The sequence below is a fragment of the Salvelinus alpinus genome, chromosome 2 (assembly GCF_045679555.1).
Source record: "Salvelinus alpinus chromosome 2, SLU_Salpinus.1, whole genome shotgun sequence".
NCBI classification, from domain to species: domain Eukaryota; kingdom Metazoa; phylum Chordata; class Actinopteri; order Salmoniformes; family Salmonidae; genus Salvelinus; species Salvelinus alpinus.
Window position 1 is genome coordinate 91,744,609 of NC_092087.1, and position 15,747 is coordinate 91,760,355.

At 39.4% G+C, this 15,747-nt stretch overlaps 2 protein-coding genes across 3 annotated transcripts in view; one reads left to right on the forward strand and one right to left on the reverse strand.

The window, feature by feature from the left end:
* The first annotated feature begins 2,837 nt into the window (after nt 1-2,837).
* Nucleotides 2,838-5,998, forward strand: LOC139568239 (polymeric immunoglobulin receptor-like). 2 transcript variants are annotated; one of them, XM_071389990.1, is made up of 4 exons: nt 2,838-3,377; nt 4,128-4,454; nt 4,783-5,103; nt 5,265-5,998. In XM_071389990.1, exons 1-4 carry the CDS (start codon nt 3,335-3,337, stop codon nt 5,786-5,788), a joined length of 1,215 nt encoding a protein of 404 aa, XP_071246091.1. In that variant the 5' UTR covers nt 2,838-3,334; the 3' UTR covers nt 5,789-5,998. The 2 variants fall into 2 exon arrangements, with proteins under 2 accessions (XP_071246091.1, XP_071246092.1); XM_071389991.1 differs by having other exon boundaries at nt 2,841-3,377; nt 4,783-5,406.
* Nucleotides 5,999-7,079: 1,081 nt separating this feature from the next.
* The window catches only part of LOC139541667 (CMRF35-like molecule 5), a 167,318-nt gene continuing 158,650 nt past the window's right edge, over nt 7,080-15,747 (reverse strand). Inside the window, exon 6 of the mRNA XM_071346588.1 lies at nt 7,080-7,093. Within this exon, the coding sequence (XP_071202689.1) occupies nt 7,080-7,093 (14 nt within the window). The remainder of the gene's footprint in view (nt 7,094-15,747) is intronic.

Consider the following 15,747-nt stretch of genomic DNA (forward strand, 5'->3'; position numbering starts at 1 on the left):
TGAACAGTCACTTATTAATTATTACCTCATATCAATTCTCATTCTGAACAGTCACTTATTAATTATTAACTCATATCAATTCTCTTCTGAACAGTCACTTATTAATTATTACCTCATATCAGTCTCATTCTGAACAGTCACTTATTAATTATTACCTGATATCAGTCTCATTCTGAACAGTCACTTATTAATTATTACCTCATATCAGTCTCATTCTGAACAGTCACTTATTAATCATTACCTCATATCAATTCTCTTTCTGAACAGTCACTTATTAATTATTACCTCATATCAGTCTCATTATGAACAGTCACTTATTAATTATTACCTCATATCAGTCTCATTCTGAACAGTCACTTATTAATTATTACCTCATATCAATTCTCATTCTGAACAGTCACTTATTAATTATTACCTCATATCAGTCTCATTCTGAACAGTCACTTATTAATTATTACCTCATATCAATTCTCATTCTGAACAGTCACTTATTAATTATTACCTCATATCAGTCTCATTCTGAACAGTCACTTATTAATTATTACCTCATATCAATTCTCATTCTGAACAGTCACTTATTAATTATTACCTCATATCAGTCTCATTCTGAACAGTCACTTATTAATTATTACCTCATATCAATTCTCATTCTGAACAGTCACTTATTAATTATTACCTCATATCAGTCTCATTCTGAACAGTCACTTATGAATTATTAACTCATATCAATTCTCATCTGAACAGTCACTTATTAATTATTACCTCATATCAATTATCTTTCTGAACAGTCACTTATTAATCATTAACTCATATCAGTCTCATTCTGAACAGTCGTAACCTTCTTGGATCTGCAAGAACCCCAACCTTGATCATTATTCAGTACTATACAATTTGGTTGAATCATTTATTTACTAACTAACTAAATAATAACAGAACACACACATACTTGCATGAGACAAAAGTCCCTAGTGGACTAACAAGATATGACGGCTTGAAATGGACACTTATCATGGTCACATTCCATAACTATTCTCCCATTAATCGCATTCTTTGCACACGAACCACCGCCCGTTCGGTATAAGAAATAATGAATGTATTTACGTGTTGAATGCTGTTCTTCGTTTATCTTGGTCGGAGCCTTTTCGGAAAGTTGTTGACCTTCCAGCTGTTTGGCTCTGATTGTCCGAAAGGGGTTTCCCTTTCCCGTCTTCTACTGTTGTTCACTCTGGAAGATAACCAGCCATGTCAACAGTGATGCGCGTTGGTGATGAGCATAGCAAGATAGTCCTTTAGATTCGTTTTCCTCGATATCTGACTTAAGACAGCTAATCAGCTGTACCAGTGATTGTCTGAGGTGAGCTTCTCGCCTCTTCCTCCTCGTGTTGGCACTCAGGATTCGGACCAAGATGGACATGAGCTGCAGCTCTTCGTCTCTGTGGTCTAAAGGAAGGTGAGTTTATCTTCTTCACCTCGTGTTGAGGTTAAGTTCTAACCGTTTCCATGGTCTCACATCTTTCTGGTCTAAAGGTTGATTTTTCAGTGTTCAGCTCCTGACCACTTTACACGCCAGCAGCAACACAGAAATGTTCTGGTCTGATATGTTAATTCTTAGGCAATCCTTTATACACTCTAGTAAAAATGGGGTGTTACCATCATGCTGAAACGCTCTCTGAGGTCCCTCGGGCGTGGCTACTTACTGGGCAATGTATCATCAAAACTATGTACTCGTTAGAAAATTTGAATCAAATTCTTAACAAAAATATTATCTTCATTTTACAGTGTCTATTGGATGGAAACTTGACATGTACATTCTACAATCTACATTCTACATTCGGATGTTAGAAATAGTGTTCCAAAGTTAGAGTTTTGGGCAAAAGTCTCTCTAGACAAAAGACATTCCAATCCCAATACTAAAGGGTAGAGAGACAAAGTGTCCCCCTCCAGAGATTTACAGCAGGGTGTGAAGGTGACGAATCAACAGCTCCCCCTCTCCTCTCTGTTGGAGAGAGAGAGGCCTGGTTACTGTCACCCCCCATCAGTCTGATCCTCACAGGACAGTCATGACAACTGGGAAATGAGACTATGTGTATTTATCAATAAAGCACCAATATATTTATGTATTTGATACGTTCCATTCTAGCCATTACTATAAGTAGTCCTCCCCTCACCAGCCTCCACTGGTGCTGTCAGTAAACTCAGTACCTGTCACTCTGTACCTGTCTCATCAGCATGTACCAATGTCATTAGACGCACAGAGCTGAGATTGAGGGAAAGATGGAGGGAGAGAGAGCTGGAGGGAGAGAGAGATGGAGGGAGACTGCCCTCCAGTGGCAGAATAACTCTGTTTCTCTCCTCTGTAGACAGTCTCCAGTGGCAGAATAACTCTGTTTCTCTCCTCTGTAGACGCCTCCAGTGGCAGAATAACTCTGTTTCTCTCCTCTGTAGACAGCCTCCAGTGACAGAATAACTCTGTTTCTCTCCTCTGTAGACAGTCTCCAGTGGCAGAATAACTCTGTTTCTCTCCTCTGTAGACAGTCTCCAGTGGCAGAATAACTCTGTTTCTCTCCTCTGTAGACAGTCTCCAGTGGCAGAATAACTCTGTTTCTCTCCTCTGTAGACAGCCTCCAGTCTGAATGAGAGTGTTTGAATGTGTTTCTGTGCTATGATCCATAGAGGACTCTGTCTCTCTTTCTCTCACCCTCCCTCTCTCTCTCTCTACTGTGTGATGTAGGAACATAGATGTGATTGGTTAAGGAGGAAGAGGGAGGGGCTGTCAGAAATAACATTTGGTAGGAGGGTTTGAACTAGTAGAGAGAGAGAGAGATGCAGAAATAGGGAAGTACATAGTTGTACGAGAGTGCAAAGAGTGAGTTAGAGAGAGGGAGGGGCAGAGAGAGAGAGAGAGAGAGAGTACATGAAGTACATTAAGTTTGTATTTAAGTTCCTATAAGTAGAGAGAGAACAGAGAGAGTTGTAGACTTGGACACACAGTACTATATCAGGACCAATAGACACCTGGACCAACCTGGAGAGAACACAGCATTATATCAGGACCTATAGACACCTGGACCAACCTGGAGAGAACACAGCATTATATCAGGACCTATAGACACCTGGACCAACCTGGAGAGAACACAGCATTATATCAGGACCTATAGACACCTGGACCAACCTGGAGAGAACACAGCATTATATCAGGACCTATAGACACCTGGACCAACCTGGAGAGAACACAGCATTATATCAGGACCTATAGACACCTGGACCAACCTGGAGAGAACACAGCATTATATCAGGACCTATAGACACCTGGACCAACCTGGAACACAACAAGATGAGGATCCTGCTGATAGTCATCCTCCTCTCCTTCATGACAGGTAATAAGCTTGTTATAACTGTCTATAACAATGTAATAACATCCAGTTAGTTTTCTTATAAAGGCTGCTACTACAGATAAGGAAACACTACGGTGTGTATGTATGTACTGTGTGTATAATTTGAGGATGCCACTGGTGTAGGAATCCGAACAGTAAATACATTTATCATCTATGCATAGTCACTTTAACTCTACCTACATGTACATATTACCTCAATTAGCCCGGCTAACCGGTGCCCCTGCACACTGTCTCTGTACCGGTACCACCTGTATATAGCCTCCACACTGTCTCTGTACCGGTACCACCTGTATACAGCCTCCACACTGTCTCTGTACCGGTACCACCTGTATACAGCCTCCACACTGTCTCTGTACCGGTACCACCTGTATATAGCCTCCACACTGTCTCTGTACCGGTACCACCTGTATATAGCCTCCACACTGTCTCTGTACCGGTACCACCTGTATATAGCCTCCACACTGTCTCTGTACCGGTACCACCTGTATACAGCCTCGCTACTGTTATTTTCACTGTCATTTTGATGTTTTATTTTAATTCTTTACTTATCTATTGTTTACCTAATACCTATTTTTTACTTAAATTTGTTAGGGGCTTGTAAGTAAGCATTTCACTGTAAGGTCTACACCGGTTGTATTCGGCCACGTGACAAAATAAACGTAGATTTGATTTTATTTGATTAGTATTACAAAACACTAAACTAAGAGGTATTTTCTCTTGTCTGATTGAAAGGTTGTTTGAGCTCCTTCAAAGTGACAGGATACTCTGGAGGAACTGTCATCATCGACTGTGATTATTACATATTAGACAGAAGTCATGACAAATATTTATGTCGGGAGAATCGTTCAAGTTGGAGTTGTAAGTATCAAATCAGAACTGGATTGAAGAACACCTGGGTAAACAGTGGTAGATTCTCTCTGTATGACATCACTGGAAGAAACTACTTCAAGGTGATCATCAGACAACTGACCAGACAAGATGAAGGGACCTACTGGTGTGGAGTGGACAAACCTACTATACGTGACAGTTATACCAAGGTAGAGCTGGATGTGAAGAAGGGTGAGAGACTTTTACTTTAACTTTATAAAATGAATTTAGCTACATATGTTATCACATGATCAGTACCACTAGTCAATGAAGTCAGTCTATAGTATTAGACTAAGGTTGTGATGTGTGTTGCTATTGACAGGTGACTGCTGTGAGAAGTCAGTCTATAGTATTAGACTAATGTTGTGATGTGTGTTCCTATTGACAGATGACTGCTGTGAGAAGTCAGTCTATAGTATTAGACTAAGGTTGTGATGTGTGTTGCTATTGACAGGTGACTACTGTGAGAAGCCAGTCTATAGTATTAGACTAAGGTTTTGATGTGTGTTCCTATTGACAGATGACTGCTGTGAGAAGTCAGTCACAGAGACGGCCTATCTGGGAGGAGAAGCTACCATCAGATGCAACTATCCAGAGGACCATGAGGACAGAACCAAGTATTTCTGCAAGGAAAGCAATGACTTCAAGACTTGTGTTTATATGATCGCTTCTCACCAGACAACTGCAGAAGCTGGTCGTTTCTCTGTGTCTGACAACAGAAGTGAAAGATTCTCCACAGTGACCATCAGGGACCTGACTGAAGATGATACTGGGACCTACTGGTGTGGAGTCGTAGCTAGTTACATTTCACTGATTACACAGGTACAACTGCATGTTACTGGTAAGTGACCATTTCTACAAGTGTATTATTTGAGCAAAGGTATTTTCACAGCTAATCACAACTAATGTATCAAAACAATGTACATGCCATTGACAGACTGGAGGGACGTCTTATCTATCAAAATCTGTAAAGACGACTGAACAGGTTTATGTCATTCACAGATTGGAGGGACGTCAAACCAATCAATGTGACTGGACAGGTGGGGGAGATTGCCAGGCTTACTTGTAAATATCCAGATGACCATAAGAGTAATGAGAAGTTATTCTGTAAAGGGGACAGTCCTTTAACCTGTGAAGATAATGTAAGAACTACGGTACATAATGAAGTTGTGTATAAAGGCAGGTTTTCCCTGAGGGATAACCCCAGAACATCAGTCTTCACAGTGCACATCAAAGAGCTGAGAACAGAGGATTCTGGGACATACTGGTGTGTGTCTGATAGAAGATGGAGACCTGCAGACTACACTAGATTTATCCTCTCTGTGGGTCAGTGGATCAACTCTTTACATCAGTGGTGGCTGGTGGGAGGATATATCGGAGGAAGTGCTCATTGTAATGGCTGGACTGGAACGGAGGTCCAATACTGTTACATCTATTCTATTCCAGCCATTAGGATGAGCCGATCCTCCTATTTCTCCACCAGCCTCCTCTGCTTTCCATTCTGTACACCTGCAGTAACTATGTAGCTATGTAGCTATGTTATGTCTGACAATGACAGTAATATACATAGCTTTCTATTATATCAGTCAATTAGATAACAATAACTAGAGAATATTATGTCTGACAATGTAAATAATATCTAGCAGTCTACTATATCAGTCTATCAGATAACAATAACTACGGTTTGTTATGTCTGACAATGTAAATAATATATAGCCGTAAAATAGTAATCACATCTAGAACCTTGGGTAAATATGCTGTTATTAACTGTTATTAACTGTTATTAACTGTTATTAGTTGTCAACAACCAGTTTAGTGAAATGTATCATTGAACTAAACATCGTATCAGTAGTAGTAGTTCAGTGGTTGACAGCAGGCAGTCAGTGTGTTAGTGGAGGCTGGGTGTGTCTGTGTGTTTGTAGTGGTGTGAAAAGACACTGGACCAGAACACTGTAACTTCCTCTGTAATGTCTGTGTGTTTGTAGTGGTGTGAAAAGACACTGGACCAGAACACTGTAACTTCCTCTGTAATGTCTGTGTGTTTGTAGTGGTGTGAAAAGACACTGGACCAGAACACTGTAACTTCCTCTGTAATGTCTGTGTGTTTGTAGTGGTGTGAAAAGACACTGGACCAGAACACTGTAACTTCCTCTGTAATAACTGTGTGTTTGTAGTGGTGTGAAAAGACACTGGACCAGAACACTGTAACTTCCTGTGTAATAACTGTGTGTTTGTAGTGGAGTGAAAAGACACTGGACCAGAACACTGTAACTTCCTGTGTAATAACTGTGTGTTTGTAGTGGAGTGAAAAGACACTGGACCAGAACACTGTAACTTCCTGTGTAATAACTGTGTGTTTGTAGTGGAGTGAAAAGACACTGGACCAGAACACTGTAACTTCCTCTGTAATGTCTGTGTGTTTGTAGTGGTGTGAAAAGACACTGGACCAGAACACTGTAACTTCCTCTGTAATGTCTGTGTGTTTGTAGTGGTGTGAAAAGACACTGGACCAGAACACTGTAACTTCCTCTGTAATAACTGTGTGCTTCTAGATATGTCTCAGTATCACTAAGCAGTCATGTGTTCAAGATATAAAACCCCAAGTTTCAGTATGACTGTCATCATGAAACCTGCAGAGAGAGAGAGAGGGGGAGAGAGAGAGAGAGAGAGAGAGAGAGAGAGAGAGAGAGAGAGAGAGAGAGAGAGAGAGAGAGAGAGAGAGAGAGAGAGAGAGAGAGAGAGAGAGAGAGAGAGAGAGATGTTGAGCTAAAGTAGAACTAACAGACTTCAACAGGAACAAGAGGAACCTTCCTGTCTTTACATCTGTCTGTCTAGAGAGGAAAGTTACAACAATATGTATCATGCACTGTATCTCTCTCTCTGTTTCTCTATCTCTCTGTTTCTCTATCTCTCTGTTTCTCTATCTCTCTGTTTCTGTATTACCGTCCCTCCCTCCAACACTGTATCTATCTCTCTACATCACTCTCTGTTTCTCTATCTCTGTTTCTGTATTACCCTCCCTCCCTCCCTCCCTCCCTCCCTCCCTCCCTCCCTCCCTCCCTCCCTCCCTCCCTCCCTCCCTCCCTCCCTCCCTCCCACACTGTATCTATCTCTCCATTTTTTCAGTGGCACCAACCATCACTACAACAACAACAACAACAACTACAGCCACCTTCATCTCACCATCATCATCAATCAACAGATCTGGTAAATAAACTTTTACAAATTCAAATGGTTAGTGTTAGACATGTCTGTATGTAGTGTTATGATATGAGGGTAGGTTAGTGTTATGATATGAGGGTAGGTTAGTGTTATGATATGAGGGTAGGTTAGTGTTATGATATGAGGGTAGGTTAGTGTTATGATATGAGGGTAGGTTAGTGTTATGATATGAGGGTAGGTTAGTGTTATGATATGAGGGTCGGTTAGTGGTAGACATGTCTGTATGTAGTGTTATGATATGAGGGTAGGTTAGTGTTATGATATGAGGGTAGGTTAGTGTTATGATATGAGGGTAGGTTAGTGTTATGATATGAGGGTAGGTTAGTGGTTGTCTGATATGAGGGTAGGTTAGTGGTAGACATGTCTGTATGTAGTGTTATGATATGAGGGTAGGTTAGTGGTAGACATGTCTGTATGTAGTGTTATGATATGAGGGTAGGTTAGTGTTATGATATGAGGGTAGGTTAGTGTTATGATATGAGGGTAGGTTAGTGTTATGATATGAGGGTAGGTTAGTGGTAGACATGTCTGTATGTAGTGTTATGATATGAGGGTATGTTAGTGTTAGACATGTCTGTATGTAGTGTTATGATATGAGGGTAGGTTAGTGTTAGACATGTCTGTATGTAGTGTTATGATATGAGGGTAGGTTGGTGTTATGATATGAGGGTAGGTTAGTGTTAGACATGTCTGTTTGTAGTGTTATGATATGAGGGTAGGTTAGTGTTATGATATGAGGGTAGGTTAGTGTTAGACTTGTCTGTATGTAGTGTTATGATATGAGGGTAGGTTAGTGGTATGATATGAGGGGTAGGTTAGTGTTATGATATGAGGGTAGGTTAGTGTTATGATGTGAGGGTAGGTTAGTGGTAGACATGTCTGTATGTAGTGTTTTGATATGAGGGTATGTTAGTGGTAGACATGTCTGTATGTAGTGTTATGATATGAGGGTAGTTTAGTGGTAGACATGTCTGTATGTAGTGTTATGATATAAGGGTAGGTTAGTGTTATGATATGAGGGTAGGTTCGTGTTATGATATGAGGGTAGGTTAGTGTTATGAGATGAGGGTAGGTTAGTGTTATGATATGAGGGTAGGTTAGTGGTAGACATGTCTGTATGTAGTGTTATGATATGCGGGTAGGTTAGTGTTAGACATGTCTGTATGTAGTGTTATGATATGAGGGTAGGTTAGTGTTAGGATATGTGGGTAGGTTAGTGTTATGATATGAGGGTAGGTTAGTGGTAGACATGTCTGTATGTAGTGTTATGATATGAGGGTATGTTAGTGTTAGACATGTCTGTATGTAGTGTTAGGATATGAGGGTAGGTTAGTGTTAGACATGTCTGTATGTAGTGTTATGATATGAGGGTAGGTTAGTGTTAGACATGTCTGTATGTAGTGTTATGATATGAGGGTAGGTTAGTGTTATGATATGAGGGTAGGTTAGTGGTAGACATGTCTGTATGTAGTGTTATGATATGAGGGTAGGTTAGTGTTAGACATGTCTGTTTGTAGTGTTATGATATGAGGGTAGGTTAGTGTTATGATATGAGGGTAGGTTAGTGTTAGACTTGTCTGTATGTAGTGTTATGATATGAGGGTAGGTTAGTGGTATGATATGAGGGGTAGGTTAGTGTTATGATATGAGGGTAGGTTAGTGTTATGATGTGAGGGTATGTTAGTGGTAGACATGTCTGTATGTAGTGCTAGGCTATGAGGGTAGGTTAGCGTTATGATATGAGGGTAGGTTAGTGGTTGACATGTCTGTATGTAGTGTTATGAGGGTAGGTTAGTGTTAGACATGTCTGTATGTAGTGTTATGATATAAGGGTAGGTTAGTGTTATGATATGTGGGTAGGTTAGTGTTATGAGGGTAGGTTAGTGTTAGACATGTCTGTATGTAGTGTTATGATATAAGGGTAGGTTAGTGTTATGATATGTGGGTAGGTTAGTGTTAGACATGTCTGTATGTAGTGTTATGATATGAGGGTAGGTTAGTGTTATGATATGAGGGTAGGTTAGTGGTAGACATGTCTGTATGTAGTGTTATGATATGAGGGTAGGTTAGTGTTAGACTTGTCTGTATGTAGTGTTATGATATGAGGGTAGGTTAGTGTTAGACATGTCTGTATGTAGTGTTATGATATGAGGGTAGGTTAGTGTTATGATATGAGGTTAGGTTAGTGGTAGACTTGTCTGTATGTAGTGTTATGATATGAGGGTAGGTTAGTGGTAGACATGTCTGTATGTAGTGTTATGATATGAGGGTAGGTTAGTGTTATGATATGAGGGTATGTTAGTGTTAGACATGTCTGTATGTAGTGTTATGATATGAGGGTAGGTTAGTGGTATGATATGAGGGGTAGGTTAGTGTTATGATATGAGGGAGGTTAGTGTTATGATGTGAGGGTAGGTTAGTGGTAGACATGTCTGTATGTAGTGTTATGATATGAGGGTATGTTAGTGGTAGACATGTCTGTATGTAGTGTTATGATATGAGGGTAGGTTAGTGGTAGACATGTCTGTATGTAGTGTTATGATATGAGGGTAGGTTAGTATTATGATATGAGGGTAGGTTAGTGTTATGATATGAGGGTAGGTTAGTGTTAGACATGTCTGTATGTAGTGTTATGATATGAGGGTAGGTTAGTGTTATGATATGAGGGTAGGTTAGTGTTATGATATGAGGGTAGGTTAGTGTTATGATATGAGGGTAGGTTAGTGTTAGACATGTCTGTATGTAGTGTTATGATATGAGGGTAGGTTAGTGGTAGACATGTCTGTATATAGTGTTATGATATTAGGGTAGGTTAGTGTTATGATATGAGGGTAGGTTAGTGTTATGATATGAGGGTAGGTTAGTGTTAGACATGTCTGTATGTAGTGTTATGATATGAGGGTAGGTTAGTGATAGACATGTCTGTATGTAGTGTTACGATATGAGGGTAGGTTAGTGTTAGACATGTCTGTATGTAGTGTTATGATATGAGGGTAGGTTAGTGGTAGACATGTCTGTATGTAGTGTTATGATATGAGGGTAGGTTAGTGTTATGATATGAGGGTAGGTTAGTGTTAGACATGTCTGTATGTAGTGTTATGATATGAGGGTAGGTTAGTGGTAGACATGTCTGTATGTAGTGTTATGATATGAGGGTAGGTTAGTGTTAGACATGTCTGTATGCAGTGTTATGATATGAGGGTAGGTTAGTGTTATGATATGAGGGTAGGTTAGTGTTAGACTTGTCTGTATGTAGTGTTATGATATGAGGCTAGGTTAGTGAGCTGATATGAGGGTAGGTTAGTGTTATGATATGAGGGTAGGTTAGTGTTAGACATGTCTGTCTGTAGTGTTATCATGTGAGGGTAGGTTAGTGTTATGATATGAGGGTAGGTTAGTGAGATGATATGAGGGTAGGTTAGTGGTAGACATGTCTGTATGTAGTGTTATGATATGAGGGTAGGTTAGTGTTAGACATGTCTGTTTGTAGTGTTATGATATGAGGGTAGGTTAGTGTTATGATATGAGGGTAGGTTAGTGTTATGATATGAGGGTAGGTTAGTGTTATGATATGAGGGTCGGTTAGTGGTAGACATGTCTGTATGTAGTGTTATGATATGAGGGTAGGTTAGTGGTAGACATGTCTGTATGTAGTGTTATGATATGAGGGTAGGTTAGTGGTAGACATGTATGTATGTAGTGTTATGATATGAGGGTAGGTTAGTGTTATGATATGAGGGTAGGTTAGTGGTAGACATGTCTGTATGTAGTGTTATGATATGAGGGTAGGTTAGTGGTAGACATGTCTGTATGTAGTGTTATGATATGAGGGTAGGTTATTGTTATGATATGAGGGTAGGTTAGTGTTATGATATGAGGGTAGGTTAGTGTTATGATATGAGGGTAGGTTAGTGGTAGACATGTCTGTTTGTAGTGTTATGATATGAGGGTAGGTTAGTGTTATGATATGAGGGTAGGTTAGTGTTAGACTTGTCTGTATGTAGTGTTATGATATGAGGGTATGTTAGTGTTAGACATGTCTGTATGTAGTGTTATGATATGAGGGTAGGTTAGTGTTAGACATGTCTGTATGTAGTGTTATGATATGAGGGTAGGTTAGTGTTATGATATGAGGGTAGGTTAGTGTTATGATATGAGGGTAGGTTAGTGTTAGACATGTCTGTATGTAGTGTTATGATATGAGGGTAGGTTGGTGTTATGATATGAGGGTAGGTTAGTGTTAGACATGTCTGTTTGTAGTGTTATGATATGAGGGTAGGTTAGTGTTAAGATATGAGGGTAGGTTAGTGTTAGACTTGTCTGTATGTAGTGTTATGATATGAGGGTAGGTTAGTGTTATGATATGAGGGTAGGTTAGTGTTATGATATGAGGGTAGGCTAGTGTTATGATATGAGGGTAGGTTAGTGTTAGACATGTCTGTATGTAGTGTTATGATATGAGGGTAGGTTAGTGGTAGACATGTCTGTATATAGTGTTATGATATTAGGGTAGGTTAGTGTTATGATATGAGGGTAGGTTAGTGTTATGATATTAGGGTAGGTTAGTTTTATGATATGAGGGTAGGTTAGTGTTATGATATGAGGGTAGGTTAGTGTTAGACATGTCTGTATGTAGTGTTATGATATAAGGGTAGGTTAGTGATAGACATGTCCGTATGTAGTGTTACGATATGAGGGTAGGTTAGTGTTAGACATGTCTGTATGTAGTGTTATGATATGAAGGTAGGTTAGTGGTAGACATGTCTGTATGTAGTGTTATGATATGAGGGTAGGTTAGTGTTATGATATGAGGGTAGGTTAGTGTTAGACATGTCTGTATGTAGTGTTATGATATGAGGGTAGGTTAGTGGTAGACATGTCTGTATGTAGTGTTATGATATGAGGGTAGGTTAGTGTTAGACATGTCTGTATGCAGTGTTATGATATGAGGGTAGGTTAGTGTTATGATATGAGGGTAGGTTGGTGTTAGACTTGTCTGTATGTAGTGTTATGATATGAGGCTAGGTTAGTGAGCTGATATGAGGGTAGGTTAGTGTTATGATATGAGGGTAGGTTAGTGTTAGACATGTCTGTCTGTAGTGTTATCATGTGAGGGTAGGTTAGTGTTATGATATGAGGGTAGGTTAGTGAGATGATATGAGGGTAGGTTAGTGGTAGACATGTCTGTATGTAGTGTTATGATATGAGGGTAGGTTAGTGTTAGACATGTCTGTTTGTAGTGTTATGATATGAGGGTAGGTTAGTGTTATGATATGAGGGTAGGTTAGTGTTATGATATGAGGGTAGGTTAGTGTTATGATATGAGGGTCGGTTAGTGGTAGACATGTCTGTATGTAGTGTTATGATATGAGGGTAGGTTAGTGGTAGACATGTCTGTATGTAGTGTTATGATATGAGGGTAGGTTAGTGGTAGACATGTCTGTATGTAGTGTTATGATATGAGGGTAGGTTAGTGTTAGACATGTCTGTATGTAGTGTTATGATATGAGGGTAGGTTAGTGTTATGATATGAGGTTAGGTTAGTGGTAGACATGTCTGTATGTAGTGTTATGATATGAGGGTAGGTTAGTGTTAGACTTGTCTGTATGTAGTGTTATGATATGAGGGTAGGTTAGTGGTAGACATGTCTGTATGTAGTGTTATGATATGAGGGTAGGTTAGTGTTATGATATGAGGGTATGTTAGTGTTAGACATGTCTGTATGTAGTGTTATGATATGAGGGTAGGTTAGTGGTATGATATGAGGGGTAGGTTAGTGTTATGATATGAGGGAGGTTAGTGTTATGATGTGAGGGTAAGTTAGTGGTAGACATGTCTGTATGTAGTGTTATGATATGAGGGTATGTTAGTGGTAGACATGTCTGTATGTAGTGTTATGATATGAGGGTAGGTTAGTGGTAGACATGTCTGTATGTAGTGTTATGATATGAGGGTAGGTTAGTATTATGATATGAGGGTAGGTTAGTGTTATGATATCAGGGTAGGTTAGTGTTAGACATGTCTGTATGTAGTGTTATGATATGAGGGTAGGTTAGTGTTATGATATGAGGGTAGGTTAGTGTTATGATATGAGGGTAGGTTAGTGTTATGATATGAGGGTAGGTTAGTGTTAGACATGTCTGTATGTAGTGTTATGATATGAGGGTAGGTTAGTGGTAGACATGTCTGTATATAGTGTTATGATATTAGGGTAGGTTAGTGTTATGATATGAGGGTAGGTTAGTGTTATGATATGAGGGTAGGTTAGTGTTAGACATGTCTGTATGTAGTGTTATGATATGAGGGTAGGTTAGTGATAGACATGTCTGTATGTAGTGTTACGATATGAGGGTAGGTTAGTGTTAGACATGTCTGTATGTAGTGTTATGATATGAGGGTAGGTTAGTGGTAGACATGTCTGTATGTAGTGTTATGATATGAGGGTAGGTTAGTGTTATGATATGAGGGTAGGTTAGTGTTAGACATGTCTGTATGTAGTGTTACGATATGAGGGTAGGTTAGTGTTAGACATGTCTGTATGTAGTGTTATGATATGAAGGTAGGTTAGTGGTAGACATGTCTGTATGTAGTGTTATGATATGAGGGTAGGTTAGTGTTATGATATGAGGGTAGGTTAGTGTTAGACATGTCTGTATGTAGTGTTATGATAGGAGGGTAGGTTAGTGGTAGACATGTCTGTATGTAGTGTTATGATATGAGGGTAGGTTAGTGTTAGACATGTCTGTTTGTAGTGTTATGATATGAGGGTAGGTTAGTGTTATGATATGAGGGTAGGTTGGTGTTAGACTTGTCTGTATGTAGTGTTATGATATGAGGCTAGGTTAGTGAGCTGATATGAGGGTAGGTTAGTGTTATGATATGAGGGTAGGTTAGTGTTAGACATGTCTGTCTGTAGTGTTATCATGTGAGGGTAGGTTAGTGTTATGATATGAGGGTAGGTTAGTGGGATGATATGAGGGTAGGTTAGTGGTAGACATGTCTGTATGTAGTGTTATGATATGAGGGTAGGTTAGTGTTAGACATGTCTGTTTGTAGTGTTATGATATGAGGGTAGGTTAGTGTTATGATATGAGGGTAGGTTAGTGTTATGATATGAGGGTAGGTTAGTGTTATGATATGAGGGTCGGTTAGTGGTAGACATGTCTGTATGTAGTGTTATGATATGAGGGTAGGTTAGTGGTAGACATGTCTGTATGTAGTGTTATGATATGAGGGTAGGTTAGTGGTAGACATGTCTGTATGTAGTGTTATGATATGAGGGTAGGTTAGTGTTATGATATGAGGGTAGGTTAGTGGTAGACATGTCTGTATGTAGTGTTATGATATGAGGGTAGGTTAGTGGTAGACATGTCTGTATGTAGTGTTATGATATGAGGGTAGGTTAGTGTTATGATATGAGGGTAGGTTAGTGTTATGATATGAGGGTAGGTTAGTGTTATGATATGAGGGTAGGTTAGTGGTAGACATGTCTGTTTGTAGTGTTATGATATGAGGGTAGGTTAGTGTTATGATATGAGGGTAGGTTAGTGTTAGACTTGTCTGTATGTAGTGTTATGATATGAGGGTATGTTAGTGTTAGACATGTCTGTATGTCGTGTTATGATATGAGGGTAGGTTAGTGTTAGACATGTCTGTATGTAGTGTTATGATATGAGGGTAGGTTAGTGTTATGATATGAGGGTAGGTTAGTGTTATGATATGAGGGTAGGTTAGTGTTAGACATGTCTGTATGTAGTGTTATGATATGAGGGTAGGTTGGTGTTATGATATGAGGGTAGGTTAGTGTTAGACATGTCTGTTTGTAGTGTTATGATATGAGGGTAGATTAGTGTTATGATATGAGGGTAGGTTAGTGTTAGACTTGTCTGTATGTAGTGTTATGATATGAGGGTAGGTTAGTGTTATGATATGAGGGTAGGTTAGTGTTATGATATGAGGGTAGGTTAGTGTTAGACATGTCTGTATGTAGTGTTATGATATGAGGGTAGGTTGGTGTTATGATATGAGGGTAGGTTAGTGTTAGACATGTCTGTTTGTAGTGTTATGATATGAGGGTAGGTTAGTGTTATGATATGAGGGTAGGTTAGTGTTAGACTTGTCTGTATGTAGTTTTATGATATGAGGGTAGGTTAGTGGTATGATATGAGGGGTAGGTTAGTGTTATGATATGAGGGTAGGTTAGTGTTATGATGTGAGGGTATGTTAGTGGTAGACATGTCTGTATGTAGTGCTATGCTATGAG

Bases quoted from the DNA above. Each gene is read 5' to 3' on its own strand.
- LOC139568239 (XM_071389990.1), top strand. From the start codon at position 3,335: ATGAGGATCCTGCTGATAGTCATCCTCCTCTCCTTCATGACAG. The intron at 3,378-4,127 runs GTAATAAGCTTG...TCTGATTGAAAG, and splicing joins CCTCCTCTCCTTCATGACAG to GTTGTTTGAGCTCCTTCAAA. The intron at 4,455-4,782 runs GTGAGAGACTTT...TCCTATTGACAG, and splicing joins AGAGCTGGATGTGAAGAAGG to ATGACTGCTGTGAGAAGTCA.